General features: G+C 37.6%; 2 protein-coding genes and 1 long non-coding RNA gene across 3 annotated transcripts; 1 reads left to right on the forward strand and 2 right to left on the reverse strand.

Annotated features, from left to right (window-relative positions):
- Positions 1-3,776: 3,776 nt before the first annotated feature.
- On the reverse strand, positions 3,777-4,731 carry LOC140818600 (uncharacterized). Its single transcript, XR_012115005.1, has 3 exons — positions 4,693-4,731; positions 4,372-4,476; positions 3,777-4,251 (listed from the first exon to the last, which is right to left on the reverse strand). It is a non-coding gene; the product is annotated as an uncharacterized lncRNA (long non-coding RNA).
- A 1,773-nt stretch (positions 4,732-6,504) lies between these two features.
- On the forward strand, positions 6,505-9,316 carry LOC140818599 (protein RER1B-like). Its single transcript, XM_073178616.1, has 4 exons — positions 6,505-6,665; positions 8,014-8,377; positions 8,689-8,869; positions 9,019-9,316. The coding sequence occupies exons 2-4, from the start codon at positions 8,034-8,036 to the stop codon at positions 9,070-9,072; spliced, it is 579 nt and encodes a 192-aa protein (XP_073034717.1). The 5' UTR covers positions 6,505-6,665; positions 8,014-8,033; the 3' UTR covers positions 9,073-9,316.
- Positions 9,317-9,390: 74 nt separating this feature from the next.
- Positions 9,391-11,909, reverse strand: LOC140818598 (phenylcoumaran benzylic ether reductase Pyrc5-like). Its single transcript, XM_073178615.1, has 5 exons — positions 11,635-11,909; positions 10,933-11,067; positions 10,518-10,755; positions 9,791-9,994; positions 9,391-9,697 (listed from the first exon to the last, which is right to left on the reverse strand). Exons 1-5 carry the CDS (start codon positions 11,821-11,823, stop codon positions 9,531-9,533), a joined length of 933 nt encoding a protein of 310 aa, XP_073034716.1. The 5' UTR covers positions 11,824-11,909; the 3' UTR covers positions 9,391-9,530.
- Positions 11,910-18,143: the final 6,234 nt, after the last annotated feature.

Genomic DNA, 18,143 nt, shown 5'->3' on the forward strand with positions numbered 1-18,143 from the left:
GGCTCCACCGGTTTCACGAGGCGGGCAGGACGGATCTCGGATTTGGTCAAACTAGCCCCAACCCGAACTCATTGTCGTCCCTACATGTGACGCATAAAAATAAGGTAAATTGTATACAAAATTTCTTGTGAAATAATCTCAAAAGAACTGATAACTTTCGCGAAAAATACATATATACCTAACCATATGTTTTTTTAAAAAAATATATATAAGATGCTTGTGGATCTCTTTTAAAGTATTAATTTGATTAGAACCCTTTGTTACGTACATACAAAATAAATTTTCATCATATTTTCTGCATATAGTTCAATATATACTAAGTAAAAAGATGATAAATTACATTATTTTTTATGTTTTATTTTTTTAGTTAAATTCATGTGGTATTTTAATTTTATTTCTTCGATCATTTATTGTGTCCTGTTGCAATTTACCACATAAAAATATGTATTGAGATTGTTTAAGTAAAAATTATATGGTCAAAAAAAATAAATTGGTATTATTTTTATTAATTTAAAAGATATTAGTAGTTTATTTTTAAAATTATAAGATTTTTTGCTAATAAAATTACCAAATAGTTTTAATCGATTTATAAGTCACTGTACATATCATAAACTATTTTAAATAGTTTATCAAATTACCTAATCAAATTGGATGAATGTCTCAAGCAATGTTATAATAATAATTATTAATATTTTTTTAAGTTTGGGAGAGGTAATTGTTATAATTAACTATCGAACTTCAGACCTCATCCAGAACTTGAATCTCTAGTGTCGGATATTGTAATATTTTTTGACAAAATCCCGTTTAAATTTTTAAATTATTTTATTATCCGAAAAAAAAGTATACACACTCAGACTCCACAAAAAAGAAATCAATTCATTTACCCCTGGAATTAATTCGCAATTTGTTTCTAGCAAGACCTCAAATCCTTACAAACATTTATACCATAGGAATTGCCAAACCTACAAACCCTGAAAATTCCCTCAATTACTAAGCAAAGATCGCCAAACCTACAAATACTACCATTTATACAACAGTGTACATAATAACCAATTCTTGCATTGACATTTTATAAAAATGGTAGTATTATGGCAAAAACTTGTGAGAGACGGTTTCGCGAGTCGTATTTTTTGAGACGGGTGTTTTATTTGGGTCGTCCATGAAAAAGTATTACTTTTTATGCTAAGAGTATTACTTTTTATGCTAAGAGTATTACTTTTTGGTGTAAATATTGGTAGGGTTGACCCGTCTCACAGATAAAGATTCTTGAGACTATCTCACAATAAACCTACTATAGTGTGTGTGTGTGTGTCTATATATATATATATATATAGTGTTGTATGTAATTAAGTTCAAAATAAACAAGAAACGTTATCAAGACTCGTAATATTGATAATTTTGTGCTTAATTACACAAGTACAAAAAAATATTATCTAATTGCAATTTCTTATTGAAACGACGACTAATTTTCCTCACGACATTTATTGTAAATTGGAGCACTGTTGTGTATTTATAACGTCTATTGATATCAAGAGTAGGTATCTCGTGAAACGGTTTCACGAATCTTTATTTGTGATACAGGTCAACCCTACCAATATTCACAATAAAAAATAATACTATTAGCATAAAAAGTAATATTTTTTATGGATGACCCAAATAAGAGATATGTCTCACAAAATATGATCTGTAAGACCGTTTCACACAAATTTTTGTCTGATATCAATAAAAGCTCAAGTTGTGAATAAAATGTATGCAGAAGGCATTTATTTTATTTACATTCCATATTATTATATTTTAAAGAGAATTTAAATTGATCGAGTATTGGATATTTATATTCTAAAATGTACGATGATATTAATTAGAAAGTCGACATTTGACTTTAAATTGCATTATTATTTTTAAATACATAACTAAACTGGTGCACACAGATTATTTACATGCTAAATATATCTCTTTGTATGACAAAGTTTGCTAGTATATTCATGAAAATAATGGTTATTATAATCAACGGTTTTTTATATATTTATTATAGATTAAGAGTGACGTGAAATTCTCTATTTAGCATAAATAATTCTAACATTCTATTACTAATATTTGTCTTCTAAGTTAAATATTTGTTTCTATGAATTGGGACGAGTGAAATTAAAGATGATGTGTTTTACTAAATTATTTTGCCCAAAATATTGAGTTGCAAAAATAATTTGTATAAATTAATCAAAGAACTGGAATTAGGTGTATTGGTTATAGACTTAATTTTTATGGAGTTTAAAAGTCTAGTTATAGTTGCAAAAATAATTTGTATAAATTAATCAAAGAACTGGAATTAGGTGTATTGGTTATAGACTTTTAATAAGTTTTATGGAGTTTAAAAGTCTAGAGGTATTCAAACTAGACTTTTATATAATCCATAAAAGTTTAGTGGTATTCAATGTAAACTTTTGTAGAATTTTAAAAAGTCATGTGGTATTCAAACTAGACTTTTAAAAACTCTACAAAAGTTTATAGGTATTCAAAATGTCAATAAACTTTTAATGACTCTATGGAATTCTATTAAGTACAATAATTATAGTCTAAGGTATAACAATAAAATGTCAACAAAAGTCTTTGATTCAACCTAAAGATTTGGATATACATTTAATTGAGAAATCTCTCAAATTCAATACAAACTTTTCATTCTTTTCTCATCTATTTATTTTTTCTTTTGTTTGAAATTTTTAAAAACATAAATTAAAATTTAATTTTTTTATTAATTATTATATAACATTTTATTTTAAATTATTTTCTTTAATTTTAGTTAATCTATATCTTAAATTATTATATAAGCAAATTCATACGATATTATACCAAAATTTTCGGTATACCGAACCAAAAAAACCTTACATTTTAAAAAAATTATAATTTATTGTTTTAAAATATTATATATCTTAAAATTTTTGTATATTTTTCTGGTATTTTGGTATATACCAAAATTTTCAAATTGGATATCGTTATCATACCGAAAAATTCGGTATTGATACCGTACCGTACCGTACCGAAATCTTCGGTATACTTAAAATTCGGTAGATTCACTATTTTTTTGTTACGGTAATCTCGGTATACCGAAAATTCGGTATTTTTCCCCACCCCTAACAGGGCTTGTATTGGCATGTGCTATATTACACAATTTTCTTTGAAAGAACTGTCAATTTGATGAATTTCAAATTGAACTAGATAATGAAACTCAATTGTCTTCATCAGCAGAAGTTTATGAAGGTGACGACTTTGATTAGTTATTTAATACTCAAAAATAACAACGAGCATATGCTAATACATGGAGGGATATCATAGCCAATGGAATGTAGAACGATGTTGATCAAATTGTCAGTAATGATTAGATTTTTTTTTATAAAAGACTACTCATTATTTTGAGTGTTCTTTTAATAAAATTTTATTATGAACTTATAATAATATTATTCGTTAATATGTTGAATTGACATAAAGAATTGAAATTTTGATTTCAATAAATTAGATAGTTCATTTGTCGTTTTTCACAAATTAAATTGATTTAACTTTTAAGTAAGTAAAATTCATTTACATTCATAAATAAAAAAATAATTTAAAATTGAAGAGATTATCTATGTCCAATAATTATTTTTAAAAAATTAAAAATAAATAAATCACAATTATAAACTACAAAATTCACATAATTCTTTGAAAAAGTTTACAAAAGTCTACAAAAATCTTGAAAAAAAGTCTATAAGAGTCTACGAAATTTGTTTTACAATTCTATGAGATTCCATAAAAGTCAATAAAAATCAGTCAACTCCAAAAAAGTCCATCATTTAAAAAAAGTCATTAAAATTCTTTGAAATTATAGAATGAATACACTCCCTAAAACTTGATACTCCAAATTTGAATGATTTTGTGTAATGTTAAATGAGGGATGAAGTAAACCAAGACATTTAAATATCTAAATTCATAGAACAAATATATACACAGTACCAGAAAGTTGACATCCATTGAACTTTATTTATAATGAAAAACTATCAAAAAATGGGATAAAAAAAAGTATATAAATACCGACTCACATTCATCACTTCCGTTCATCAACCATGGCGAGCATTATAGAACTCAAATTTTGGGTTCTAACATTGCTTCTCGCTTCACTAGGCACTTCTAGTGCAACTTTTCTTCCCTGCATACCATTTCCTTTATTGAATATATTTTGCTCGCCTCCACCGCGACCCCCTCCGCCTCCACCGCGTCCCCCATCTCCCCCGCCACCGTCACCTCCGCCACCTCCCTCGCCACCACCTCCATCTCCTCCGCCACCACCGTCACCACCACCTCCGCCGCCGCCCCCTCCACCTCCACCACCACCACGTCCCCCACCAATACACCCGCCGCCGCCGCCACCACGTCCCCCACCAATACACCCACCTCCACCGCCGCCGCCGCCCTCGCCTCCGCCACCATCTCCGCCACCACCCCCTCCACCTCCACCACCGTCACCTCCCCCACCTCCCCCGCCGCCACCTCCTTCTCCTCCGCCACTGCCATCGCCGCCGCCACCACCTCCATCTCCTCCGCCACCGCCACCACCACCACCCCCTCCATCTCCTCCGCTTCCGCCTCCGTCTCCGACGCCCCCACCACCACCTCCATCGCTGCCGCCGCCACCACCACCACCTCCCACGCCACCATCTCTGCCACCACCCCCTCCAACCTCCCCACCGCCACCGCCCCCTCCACCTCCACCTCCACCCCCACCACCGTCACCTCCCCCACCATCTCCCCCACCCCCACCTCCCCCGCCGCCGTCGCCGCCACCTCCTTCTCCTCCGCCACTGCCATCGCCGCCGCCACCACCTCCATCTCCTCCCCCACCGCCGCCACCACCACCACCCCCACCACCACCTCCATCTTCTCCGCCGCCACTGTCACCGCCTCCGCCTCCGTCTCTGTCGCCCCCACCACCACCTCCATCGCCGCCGCCGCCACCACCTCCATCTCCTCCACCACCACCTCCCCCGCCACCACCGTCACCACCACCTCCACCACGTCGATCGCCGCCGCCACCGCGTTTTTGCAGATTTTTCCCTCCAAATGCACCTCGACCACCAGTTTGTCGATCATCACCGCCACCTCCACGTCGTTAGACCTCCTCGCTCATCTTCTGCTCTACATGCTACGTACAAAACTCTAAGAAATAAAACTTCTCATGGCCTAGATTATCCAAAGAAAGCGACTAAATAAATCACTCTTGAAGATGCTTCATATTTGTTTACTTCAAATCTACGTACTCTCGGTTTCATATTCGCACGTGTATATTTTACAAATAATTAAATAAAACCAATCAAGGCCGGTTTCTCAGGGAATTGATTAATCACCAGATCTCATTTTTATCCTTTCTTGTTTTCTATTTATGTTTATCCTGTGATATAGCACGCATTACCATGGAACGTAAGTTAACACCACATTATAAGGAATAATATTGACTTATTAAATAACCACAAAGTTTCCCGTGAGCGAATTACGGGTCCATTTTGTGATACGTGTATTTTTTTTATCACTAATCAAAAATATTATTTTTTATATCAAAAATATTACTTTTTGTTGTGAATATGAGAAAGGTTGACTCGTCTCATGAGTAAAAATCTGCGAGACTATCAAACCTATTCATAAATAATTTAACTCTATGTCACTTAAATTTTATCTCGATCTAAATCACCGTTAAAATTGTGCTCATATTGCGCTATAACCAAATCGTAATAATATATCGTTAATTAGAATAATGATGATGTGTCTTGTGTAGTTTTTCGTGAGAGAATGCAAAATAAATCTCACCAAAATTAATTTGGTGTTTTCTGTTCGAAAAAATAATAAATAATGCGATGCAAACACAAATATGCACATAATTAGGATAAAAATGCAAATTTTACCTATTTCATAAATATTTTACTCAAAGTTTGAAAAAAATAAATATATTAAACTACATTCTTAACTAATATATTTGAAAATCCTAATCAATGTATCAAAATCGTGATCTTGTTCATGTTCGTAGCATCGATCGTGGTTATCAACACAATGAAAATGACACAAACCAAGTTAAACATTGCATTACTTGAATTTATATTAAATTGGACCTCGAATTTTGTTACCGGCTTGAATGTCTACCTAAGAAAGAAACTATTCGAACTTGAGTTCACTAGATTAGCATCAAATTCACTTGATTCTCAAACTTATAAATTTACCCTTTTTATATAATTTCTTAATTTTATTTTTCTATATGTATAAGATAATCAGGATACCCGACTAGGTATCCAGATCGAAATTGATTTTTTTATGGACAATTACTTGGGCCATAAATGGGCCGGACTGAAAAGTGTTTAGCCCAAATATATTTCCAGGCCATATTAAAATTTGGCATAAAGCCTGCTATCGGGACCCGACAACGACTGTTGATGGACTCATGAATCATGTGAAATGACGTAAATGTACATATATAAACACCTTATTTTCCACAAAAGACAAGTCATACGCCATTTGTTTCGCTATCTGAAAATCCGTATCGGCATAGGAATCCGAAGCTACCCAAATCCCTGCACAAATCAGATCCGTATTCAAATTTTCGCCTCCAAGCCCTCGGAATCTTTGTTCCCTCCACTTGCTGTAAATCTCCGAAGGTATGATTGAATCCCTCAGCTTTTTTTCAGATTTATTTTTTGAGACTGATACATATACATTGCTTAATGTATTGTTTTTATAATCATATGTGTTTTTTATTTATCCTTTGATAGCTGTTTCGGAAAAATAATTAGGGATCTGGTGATTTTAGATATGGTATTGTAATTCTCGTTTTTATTTGGTGTTTAATCGGAAGTTTGACTTCTCTGTGTTTGTTTCGGAGGAAAAATGAGTTTGTTTTCAGCTTATTTTGGAATTTAGCTGCTGTTAGGACCAATGGAATCCGGATAACTCCACACTGGTATGATATTGTCCACTTTGGGTTTTAACCCTCATGGTTTTGCTTTTGGAACCACCCAAAAGGCCTCATACCAATGGAGATATCATTCCATCTTATAAACACATGATCTTTCCTTAGATCTTCCAATGTGGGACTTTGGTCGCATCCCAACAATCCTCCCCTCAAACGAAGTTCCACCATTATTCTCATGGTCCGAGCCTCCCCTCAAGCCTTATTTGCCTCCAATCGAGGTTACTCCACTTCATTGCGTTGGAGCGCACGCCTTACATGAATACCGGGAGCATCAACCACCTCGAGAGTTTAATCAAGGATTTTTACCGGGAGCTCTCACCTCCTTCGTTTAGGTATCAAGGATTCCACCCACATGGCTCGATCTAGACCATGACTCTGATACCACTTGTTAGGACCAATGGAATCCGGATAACTCCACACTGGTATGATATTGTCCACTTTGGGTTTTAACCCTCATGGTTTTGCTTTTGGAACCACCCAAAAGGCCTCATACCAATGGAGATATCATTCCATCTTATAAACACATGATCTTTCCCTAGATCTTCCAATGTGGGACTTTGATCGCATCCCAACAGCTGCTAATGCTTGTTCAAAGTGGAAAAAAAGCCTGGAAGAGTGATTAAAGATGGGATGGAATATTTTTGTTCATTTGTGCTTTGGTGTTGTTTTGGGTTATTTGATCGGATGCTAAGATGTAGATGATATAAGATTTGCATTTAAGGTCAGGATTTACGTTGGAGGGATTTCACTGTAAGTACCTGAGCAGAAATCCTGTTGCAAACATTTCATCTCAAAAGTGGTGGAACTTTTGCATTATTATTGTGTGCTATTTCATTTATCGGAGATTAGTGTTATTCTTCTTGAAATGGAAAAATATTTATAAGATTTCTTTATTGCACGATTTCCCATCTTGGTTTCATCCTGTCACCAGATTAGGCGAATTGATAATCTATGCCATAGGTTTATAAAATCCATGGTGGTCCCTTGAAACTGCACTTAATGCCCCTGGCTGGTTATGGTGTTGTTCTTTATAGGGCTTTTACATTGATATTCCATGGAGGGGGTTGGAGGTGATGGTCCAGCAGCAGCACTGAATCAACGGAGGCATGAACTGTCAAAGCTTTTTCAGTACTTCTTGGATAAATCTACTCCACATACATCTTATCGGTGGATTGGAACCTTTGTTTTAGTGTTGATTTATGCACTGCGAGTGTACTTTGTTCAAGGTTTCTACATTGTTACGTACGGCCTGGGGATCTACGTTCTGAATTTGCTCATTGGGTTTCTGTCACCTCTGGTTGACCCAGAGCTGGAACCTTCGGATGGGCCTATGCTTCCAACAAAGGGTTCAGATGAATTTAAGCCTTTCATTCGCCGCCTCCCGGAGTTCAAATTTTGGTAATTATTTAGTTTTGGAGGATGCTCAATATTTGATCGGGGCTTTATAAATAAATACTGTTTTCATCACATATTCTATGCATAAATATTTTACCTGTCTAAATCTTTTCTTGTACATCTGTTTGTCACGCCGCAAAAGAGGGATTGATTTACAGTTTTTACTTTGTCCATGCCAGATGGCAAATTCCTCATGTCTCGTTATGTATGACCTTTTGTTTGTGTATGTATTACTATTGATTAAAAATGGGGAATGCCATTCGATTCTATGTTAGGATTTGCTGTTGATCATGATTTTTGTTGGGTATTTCCAGGTATACCATTACGAAAGCCGTCTGTATCGCTTTCGTCATGACCTTCTTTTCCATGTTTGATGTCCCAGTATTTTGGCCAATATTGTTGTGCTACTGGCTTGTTCTTTTTGTTCTGACAATGAAGCGTCAAATCATGCACATGATCAAGTACAAGTATATGCCATTTAACATTGGAAAGCAGGTGAGTTGAAGAAAATAATCTGCTGCATCTTTTCACTTCCTATGTTATAATAAAAGACCACACCTTTTTTCCACGCCTTAATTATAGTTTGATAGTGTTTGAGACTATAGCGGTATTGTTTCACCATGTTTTTCTTGTTTTTTAAACAGACATACGGTAGGAAAAAACAAGCTACTGGCGCCAGCAGCTCCCGATCAGACTGAAGCTCTTCAGTTTTATGATTTGATGATATTAAGAAGAAAATGAAGCGGAGAATTGAATTAAAATGGAAGGAAAACAAGAAAAGAAACAATGGACTGGTTTCGTGTCACTGTAGTTTACGGGTTTGTATTTACATCAAAACACATGAATATGGAATTTTTTAGCATTAGGTTAGCAATCTGTCGTTATATGTTTAATTGATAATGATGCTGGAAAAAGAAGTGAAAATTGATATTGTTTCGGTCACATCGTGTAGAAGATTTAAGTTGGCTTTTTTCTCGTGTGCTTACCTATAGATCTTATAGTTGAAATCACGTCTGGAATTGGAGTATAAATAGTATTGGCCAACAAAGAGTTTGAACAAGAAATATTAGGTAAAAATGTTACAGAAGCTGAAGTTGGGCGCTATCTTACTGTACTGCAGATAAAATACAGATGAAGCTTTCAAGGGAATACGAAATCAAACGTACTGATTGAGCGTCTCATCCACGGTAGAATATTTGACGTAAGGATAAAGCTCCGATGCCTCCAAACCAAACGATGGTTCGATCTCGAAATTTGTCTGATCACCCTTCACAAAAGCAGAGTGGCAAATGGCTAGTCTAATGTTTCGTGGTGATGAGGCAACTACAAGATAAACCCCAAAAAAAAATCGAATTTCAGCACAAAGGAGATGAAAAAGAGTCGTAATATGCAAATGAAAGAGTTTTTTTATCTCACCTTGAATATTCTTCAGAACTTGTTCCTCTGGAATGTATGTTCTTTCAATGTTTTTGCCAATCTTTTTCTCCCATAAAGAGACTAGATCGTTGAGAGAAATTGCATTGGAAGGAGGTCTAATGTAGAGGATCTTGTTCATGGTTCTTGGATCATCCACTGTTGCGATGGTATAAGTGGCTATGTCTTCTTCTTTATTATATACAGCTACACAAATAAAAAGAAAACAAAAATCCAAATTGGTTTGTCAATTCAACTTCACATATATGGTGTAATCATTGTCACGTCCCAGGCCAATAGAACATGATTCGCAAGAGAGATTTATCACAAAAAGCTTACCAATTACTTAACACAACACAGATAATACAACAGCAACACACCATACAAATGTTTTGAGATATGAAAGTGTAATAACACAGCAATTTTTCCCACATTAGTTTTCTCATGAAGTTTGAGATTGCCAAAAAAAAATAATAATAAACAATACCACCACTTTCAAATTGTAGATTGTACAGTTTTTCTTCCTTTCAGTTTCAAAATACAAACTTGATGTATCCGACACATATTTGAGCCGTATCTGACAGTAGATGAACTTAGTTTATATAGCAAGTGCAAAAGAAATTGAAGTCCATCTCCGATTTGCGAAAAACAATTTGCTAGAAAAATCCATCATAATCGCTAACATGAACCCTTCAAGTATTTCTCACGTTCAATGCGGGACTTTAGTTACCTTTTACGTTCCCATCTCCTAAGATTACAACCTTGTCCCTTGGTGCAGTTTTGGAGTCTATCTGCGCCAGTGTTCTAAGAAATATACCAGCAAACAAATTGCTTGAGACGTAGGTGAAAGGGATTCCTTCAACCTCAACAAAACGGCGAAACCGAGCCTTTTGCTCAAACATAGACCTTGCTGGCTCAACGGCATGGGCACGATCAACATCCGTTCCAAATTCCGAAGGAAAGAATCGCTGGAGATATCAAATAATTCAAGAACCACCTCTTCACTTAAAATGGAAAACAATATGCTAAGATTTGGTAACTAGCTAAAGAGTTAGGACACATGTACAATTTAGTATATGTTGATGGAAGGGGAAATCATCCCACTCATGTGCATTGGTCCTGTTGGAAGTTGATCAAGAGTAAACCTTAACATTGCCAGCCTCCTTAATTGCGGCAACAATCTTTTCTTGATCGGGCAACTGAGCGTATCCGACGGTTGATATCACGATGTCGACTTTCTTTATTGCCAGAACCAAGCTCTCATGATCATACAAATCTCCCTAAATCACATCAAAGTATCAAAACAGCCGAAAACTCATAGCTAGTTTGCTTTGAAATTTACCTTTGCCTACCGTAGGTTATGTTTCAATAACTTTAATTCCGTCTAAAATAATTACCAAGTAGAATCTCACTCGACAAAGGTAATCGTTAACATTTCGAGTTATATTTGCATATTTAATAATGAAAGTAGCATGTGAAAAATGCAACATTCTTAAAATTTGAAGTAATTCACTGTTACATATTCATCATGAATGAAAAATAATAATAGTAAAAGCATTACGGAGGAGGGATTAAGTCACCACCTAAGATCACCCCAAAAAAATCCCACAAGTATATTAAATGAATTAGCTCTATTTTTTGTCCAAAATTCAAGAGGAAGCAATTATTTTGATTTATTTCTACTTTTGTCCAAATAATTGAAGGATATGTCAATTAATTATTCAGAATCCATAAATCCAAAGAGATTGTGCGCATTTTAAAACATCGTAACAGGACTTGTATAACCTATAATCACTCGATAATCCGATTCCAAACTTCAGTGAAAGATCATAAAAATATGTACTCACAAGGACGAAGATGACGCCTAAATTCTTGAAATTTTGAATAAGATCGGATCTTTGAGGCGCAGGATTCGATAGAGTGGAGTCCCTGACTAAAATGAAGGTAGGGTGGCCGGCTTTAGCGCTGGCTTCCACGAGGAATTTCCCGATGTATCCAGTCCCGCCGACGATCAGAATCTTGCTTTTCCCTGCCATTAATTTCAATTGCTAAAATCCAATCTTATTGTTACTAATTACAAAATCTGAAGTGGGATTTTTTTTTCCCATATAGTTGGATCGGTCAACCACAAAAAAAAAATGAAATTAATGCATTCATTATTTGTTTAATTTTAAAAAATTTAAAAAAAATTATACCATAAATAGGCTTTTGATATGTGAAAATTTCATTGACGAATTTCATCAGTTTCTCAGTAATATTTATATGCTTCTATGAACTATATTTAAGTGTCGGTTTTTTGTTCATGGAAATACAGTTTCCTATTTTAGCTTTAAAAATAAATAATAATCATTAATGACAAATAAATTAATAAAAACAATAATATTGTCATAATTTAATAATAGAAGAATTGAAAAATAAAAAGAGAATTGAGTGATTTATCATTTCAACTAAACAACTGAATTTTATTGGATAGACGGATTCATACATAAAAAAGAAGATTATAATTATTTCTCAATTAAATCATTCATCTAAATATCATATATGTATAACACTCCTTATATGATTGATGGATAAGTCAGTCTTGTTAAAACCTTATCAGTACAATCGGTGGAGAAAACTTGAACGAAGAAAAAAAGTATAACAATAAATATTCTCTTTAGTTTCAATTACCGAAAATTCTTTAATAGATGCATCTCTATCTTATGCACCAATTCTTGAATATCGAGGTTGACAATTATTTTGTGTATAAATCAGCTACATTTTCGTTAAAATAATTTGCTAGATATCAATACCACATTTCTCTTGGAGTTCTTGTGACTTGACGAAATATTCTTTGTTCTATCTCATTTAATGTATCATCTTTTAATAGTGCAATACAATCAACATTGTATTCGAATATAGTCATCGGGCTATATATAGTTCTAGATAGTTTGTATGATTTTTATGACAACTTTTGTTTCTTGTTATTACCTTATTAAACGAATTTGTTAAGAAATAGTATAGTTTGTATAGTTTGAAGACTGGTTACATTACTCTGATCTGTTACCAAGAACACTTGAAATCTTTAAGTCAGACTTCTATCATCTGCTGGGATGTTATTTTCTCAAATTTGATATTGGCAAACGATCTATATAAAAATTGTCACACGATTTTATTTCTTCTTTTCGTCGCCAAACAATTGCTTTGGATCCTCAAATATTGTTCATTTAGGCACGATTAAAATTTTATCAATCAAACTTTTGTTATTGTGTCAAGATTGGATCATACATATATTTTTAAACACATATTTTTCTCAAATTAAATTATTACATCTACATGATCAGAGGAGAACGTATCAACAAATGAATCGAAAAATTAATCTTCTTTCTTAGTAAAAAAGTGTTTTGGGAAATACTTATTATCTCGTTTGTTTTATTTATGGACATAGGAATCAACGCTTCTATTCTTTGGGCATCAATGAGTAAAATCCTTTGAGTAACGTGTAGTATCTTTGTCTCCAAACAACACATTAGTCCGTTAGAACCCATTAATCCGTAGTTGATAAGTCTTATGTGAAAAGTTCATTTGATAAGGTGTTGACCAGGAGAATCATATCAACTTATAATCATTGATAAAATGTCTATCTACTTCATCAACTCGGATATTTTATGTTAAAACGCTCATAAATTAGAGTATCTGGAGTTTGCGACTAGGGTTCTATAATGAAAACCAATATTTTGATTCTATATATATATATATTTTGATTCTATATATATATATATATATATATATATAATATATATATATATATATCTTCCCAAAATATTCCCATAAAAAAACCCATAATCTAATTACATCCTTTTAAATTTTTGAAACATAATTACAGCCTTTTGACCGCACATCCTCTCTTATGCTTTAATAATTAGTCCCGCTCCCATATACTTGCATGATACATTTAATTTGTCTCCGATCCTCGTCGTCGATCATTTTTCTTTTCTCAAATCTTTGATCCTTCCTTGCACACAATAAATTAAACAATCTCACATTTGCGAATTTAAACTAAAGATGTTTCAAAGTCATAATATAACAATAATTGTCTCGAATTCTCTTTTCTCCACAAAACATTTAAGTAACTTTTTATTGATTTTGTTAGGTCAAAGCTGTCGCAAAAATCAAAATCCATCGGACCACGTTATAAATTTTCATTATTATATTTTCAATACAAACTTTTATATATGGGTTTACTTTATTTTTTCAATATTATTTAACCTCGAAATTCAACGATGGCAAATCATCGTGGAGTTCGTCCACAAAGGTGATCATCTTTCCACTCCCTTGAATTTAATTTAATGTGATAATACCTGATACCCTAGGGATGAGCCCACTACCTCTGGCCCATCCCAAGTCCCAAAGGAAAGACAAGCCCACCAAGGGCCCTAGCCCAAATGGAAGACAGGCCCACTAAGGGCCCAGGTATTCTCCTATAAATACCAGGTTTGGGTGTTCAGTTTATTCATTCACTATATTGTTTTCAGCAGCACCCTTAGCTGCTCCCCCCATATATCCTCAGTCACTGACTTGAGCGTCGGAGGGGCTACGCCAGGACACCCTCCTGGCCCCCTCTTAACGATCTTCTTTGTTATTTCAGGCTCAGGATAACTTCAAAACCCGCGTCTGGATTAGTGACACTTGCTGGGAGCGGACCCTAGATGGATGATTTTTATTTTCCTGTTAAGGCATGACTTAGCAGAGGAGTTAGAGGGTGATGGTGTTGATTTTTATTTTCCTGCTAAGGTGTCACCTAGCAGAGGAGTTAGAGAGGTGAGATGGATGATTTTTATTTTCCTGTTAAGGCATGACTTGGCAGAGGAGTTAGAGGGTGATGGTGTTAAATTTTATTTTCCTGCTAAGGTGTCGCCTAGCAGAGGGGTTAGAAGGGGAAAGTGGTTGATTTTTATTTTCCTGCTAAGGTATGACATAGTAGAGGAGTTAGAGGGTGATGATTTTATTTGCCCTAACAAGTTAATAGTATCAGAGACAAACTCATGAGAAACAGTAAATTCAAATGCAAAGTACCCCAGGTTGCATAAATAAGACGAGTTCGTACATGTCAAAAGTGCGCAAAAGGAAATAGCCAAATGTAAACGTCCCAAAAGTCGCATAATCCTATGGAAAATAAAACAATGCAGAAAATAACATAAATAGAGGAGCTCAATCTAGGAATCGGGGGGGAGACTCGATATGAAGCTCTCGAAGTCGATAAAGTCAGTAGGGGCGCCTGGCGGAGGATAGCCCTGAGCATGGAAAAGGCCGACTGCACCCTCGAAGCCCACCCCCAGGTAGTGAAAAGCTTTCGGGCCACAGATCTCGACAAATTCTTCGGATTTGAGAAATTCCTCTTTGAAGGAGGAGACTTCTGCAGCGTGTCGCACCTTGGCATCTTCGAGCTCAGCTTGTGAATCCTTTAAATCTGTCTTTAACTTCTGGATGTCTTTAGCTTGGTCTTCTGTCAGTCGCTGGAGCTCGTGTTTCTCTTTCAGAAGTTCTTGTTTTTCCTTCAGAAACTCGTCACCCCGAGCTTGGGACTCCGAAAGCTCCTTAGCGTGTGTCGCTTTCATCTCATCGATAGTAGCTTGGAGCTGTTCACGAAGAGCCATGCCCTCGCGCAAGTCTTAGCAGGCAGTAGATCGAGTGGCGTTGGCACGCTCCACCAACTCCCCTATGTACATCATGCCCTGGATAAATAGACAAGAGTGAAAAGATGACAAGTAAATCATACATGTATTAGACATTAATCTAAAGAATAGAAAGAGAAATATACCTCAGTGATGCTGCTGCATGTCCGGCGAGTGAGGTCGGACCACCCCAGTGAATTAATGAATGCTGCATCCGCTTCGGAAGGAAGCTGATACATTATCTTTTGAGCCAGCTGAGTAGGACCTCGCCCCACAATGGCTGTAGTTGATGTGTATAGAGGATGTACCCCTGATGCAGGAGGGAGCTCCTCATCGGACTCAGATCCTTCTGGAGAAGAGACCGACACTACTGAGATCTCTGAAATCTTGCGTTTACCATGATGGGGGACTGACGGGCTAGGATCAACAGACACCTTTTGTTTACAGGACGGAGGAGGGGACTTGGCGCGAGGAGGTGGAGAGGAGGCTCGCTTTGGGGCAGAGGAGGAGGAGCCCGTCTTCTTCTTCTTCACAGCAGCAGTAGGGGAGCCAGCGGACTTCTGCGCAGTAGTAGAGCAGGAACCTGTTTTCTTTTTCTCAGCGACAGAACAATCTCTTTTTGTGCCCGCCGTGACTGTCGGGGTAATGGACTTCTGGGGTGCTGATGAGGAACCCCCGGCCTTTGTCTTGGAGAGCTCACGGAGAAATAGGGCGTTCATGACTCTAGTACCTGCAAGCAGAGACAAGGAACCAAATGAGAATGTTATCAAGTAACATAATAAACGAAAGAAAAACAAGAAGTATGAAAGGGCGAGAATATCTACCAGCATCCTCCTTCAGCTTAATTTGCGCGGGACTTAACCCGACATGGCACAGGAGATCTTCAGATAGAAGTTGGGGGATGCTAAAGCATCGGTCTCCTAATACACTCATTATGTGTAGATAATCCTTATCTTTCTTATAATCCTTTGAAAGCTCAGGCTTAGTGAAGTTAGGGTACCAATCAGTGGAACAAGTCAGTTCTTCCGGTGGCTGGATAAAGAAAAAGTATTTTTTCCAGTCCTTCACATGACTAGGAGCCCCGTCGAAAAGCTTGCGGTTAGACCGGGAAATCACATAGAAGGGTCCCTCTTTTGACTTGGCTAAGACAAGGAAGTAGGAGAAGGTAGTGCAACTTAAAGGAAGATCTAATGCCCGGAATAACACGATGAGGCAGCATATGGAGCGGAGAGCATTGGGAGTGAGTAAACCTAAATGCATCTTATAATAACTGCTCAGCTTTTGAAGGAAGTCATCTAGTGGAAAGCGCAGACCTGCATCGAGATGGTGCTGGAAGAATGTGTAACAACCCTTGGGAGCTAAATAGGGACGGTCGTCAGGGGTAGGAATTATGATCTGGTGAGAGGAGGGAATATGCCACAAAGTCCTCAGTTTGGACTCGCTAGTGGGGGGAATGTGGGACGTTAAGTGGCCATACCAGAGGTCATCAGCATTAGAGATATTCATTTGTTGAGTTACGTGACGAATCTCCTTACCAGGGCGGCTATGAGTGACGACTTCTACCTCAGGGATAAATTCAGGATCTTCTAAGGAATTCCTAGACCCGCTAGACCTTTTGGAATCACTCGCGGAGGTAGACCCAGAATTACTCGCAGAAGTAGACTCAGAATTACTCACGGAATCAGACTTGGAGTTACTCGAAGAACTAAACTCGACAGCATAGGAAGACATTTTTAAGGACAATTAAATAAGTGTAAAAGAAGACTAACCCCGAGGTGGCGTGGGAAAATACGCGAGAGATCATTAGCCAGAGAGGACTCGGGCACAGTGGGCTAGAGTGGCAGGCGCTATGGGCGAGGGTGCTCGGGCGTTGTGGTCAAGAGTACTCAAGGGCAAGCTGGGCGAGAACGTGGCGGGGCGAGACGCGGCGAGATGGGCGAGAGCTCGGGCCAGCAAGCAAGCGGGCGAGAGCTAGGCGATGTGGGGTGAGAGCGTTCGGGCGCTGTTGGGCGAGACGCGGACGCTGTAGGGCGAGAGCGCTGGGTCAGGAGGGCGAGACGCTCGCTGGGTGATTGGGCGTGGGCGTGCGGGCGAGTGGCGAGGCGAGGAGCTGACGCTCGGCGTGGGCGAGAGCTAGGCTTGGCTGGGCGAGAGCTGGGCGTGATGGGGTGTGGGCGAGAGCGGGGCAGAGGCAGGCGAGAGCGTCGGCGAGGGCGAGAGCTAGGCTTGGCTGGGCGATAGCTGAGCGTGGTGGGTTGTGGGTGAGAGCGGGGTAGAAGCGAGCGAGAGCGTGGGCTTGGGCGAGAACACCCGCCGGCAGGCAGGCGAAAACGCGGGCACCGGGGCGAGACGCGCGGCTGGGATGGGGCGAGACCAGGTGGGCGAGAGTGAGGGCTGGGCGTTCGATGGGGCAAGGAGGTGAGGGCAGGCGGGAGCGCGAGTTGGTGTGGGGGCGAGGGCTGAGGAAGTTTTGTGGGAGAAGTGAGAATGAAAAAAGGGGGGTGATCTCTATTTATAGGGGGAGCCCAAATCTTTATTTTCAAGGCAGGATTCTGATTTGATTTCCTCCCTTACAGGAGAAGATTACGATTCGATTTGGGTGATTTCCCTCGCGAGTGGTTGTGTGATTTCTGAAAAAAATTTTATGGGGGCGTTGCCCCCACACCCCCACGACCTGACCGGGCAGGTCGATCCCCGCGACC

This window comes from Primulina eburnea, chromosome 17 (genome assembly GCF_022965805.1).
Source record: "Primulina eburnea isolate SZY01 chromosome 17, ASM2296580v1, whole genome shotgun sequence".
Lineage (NCBI taxonomy): Eukaryota > Viridiplantae > Streptophyta > Magnoliopsida > Lamiales > Gesneriaceae > Primulina > Primulina eburnea.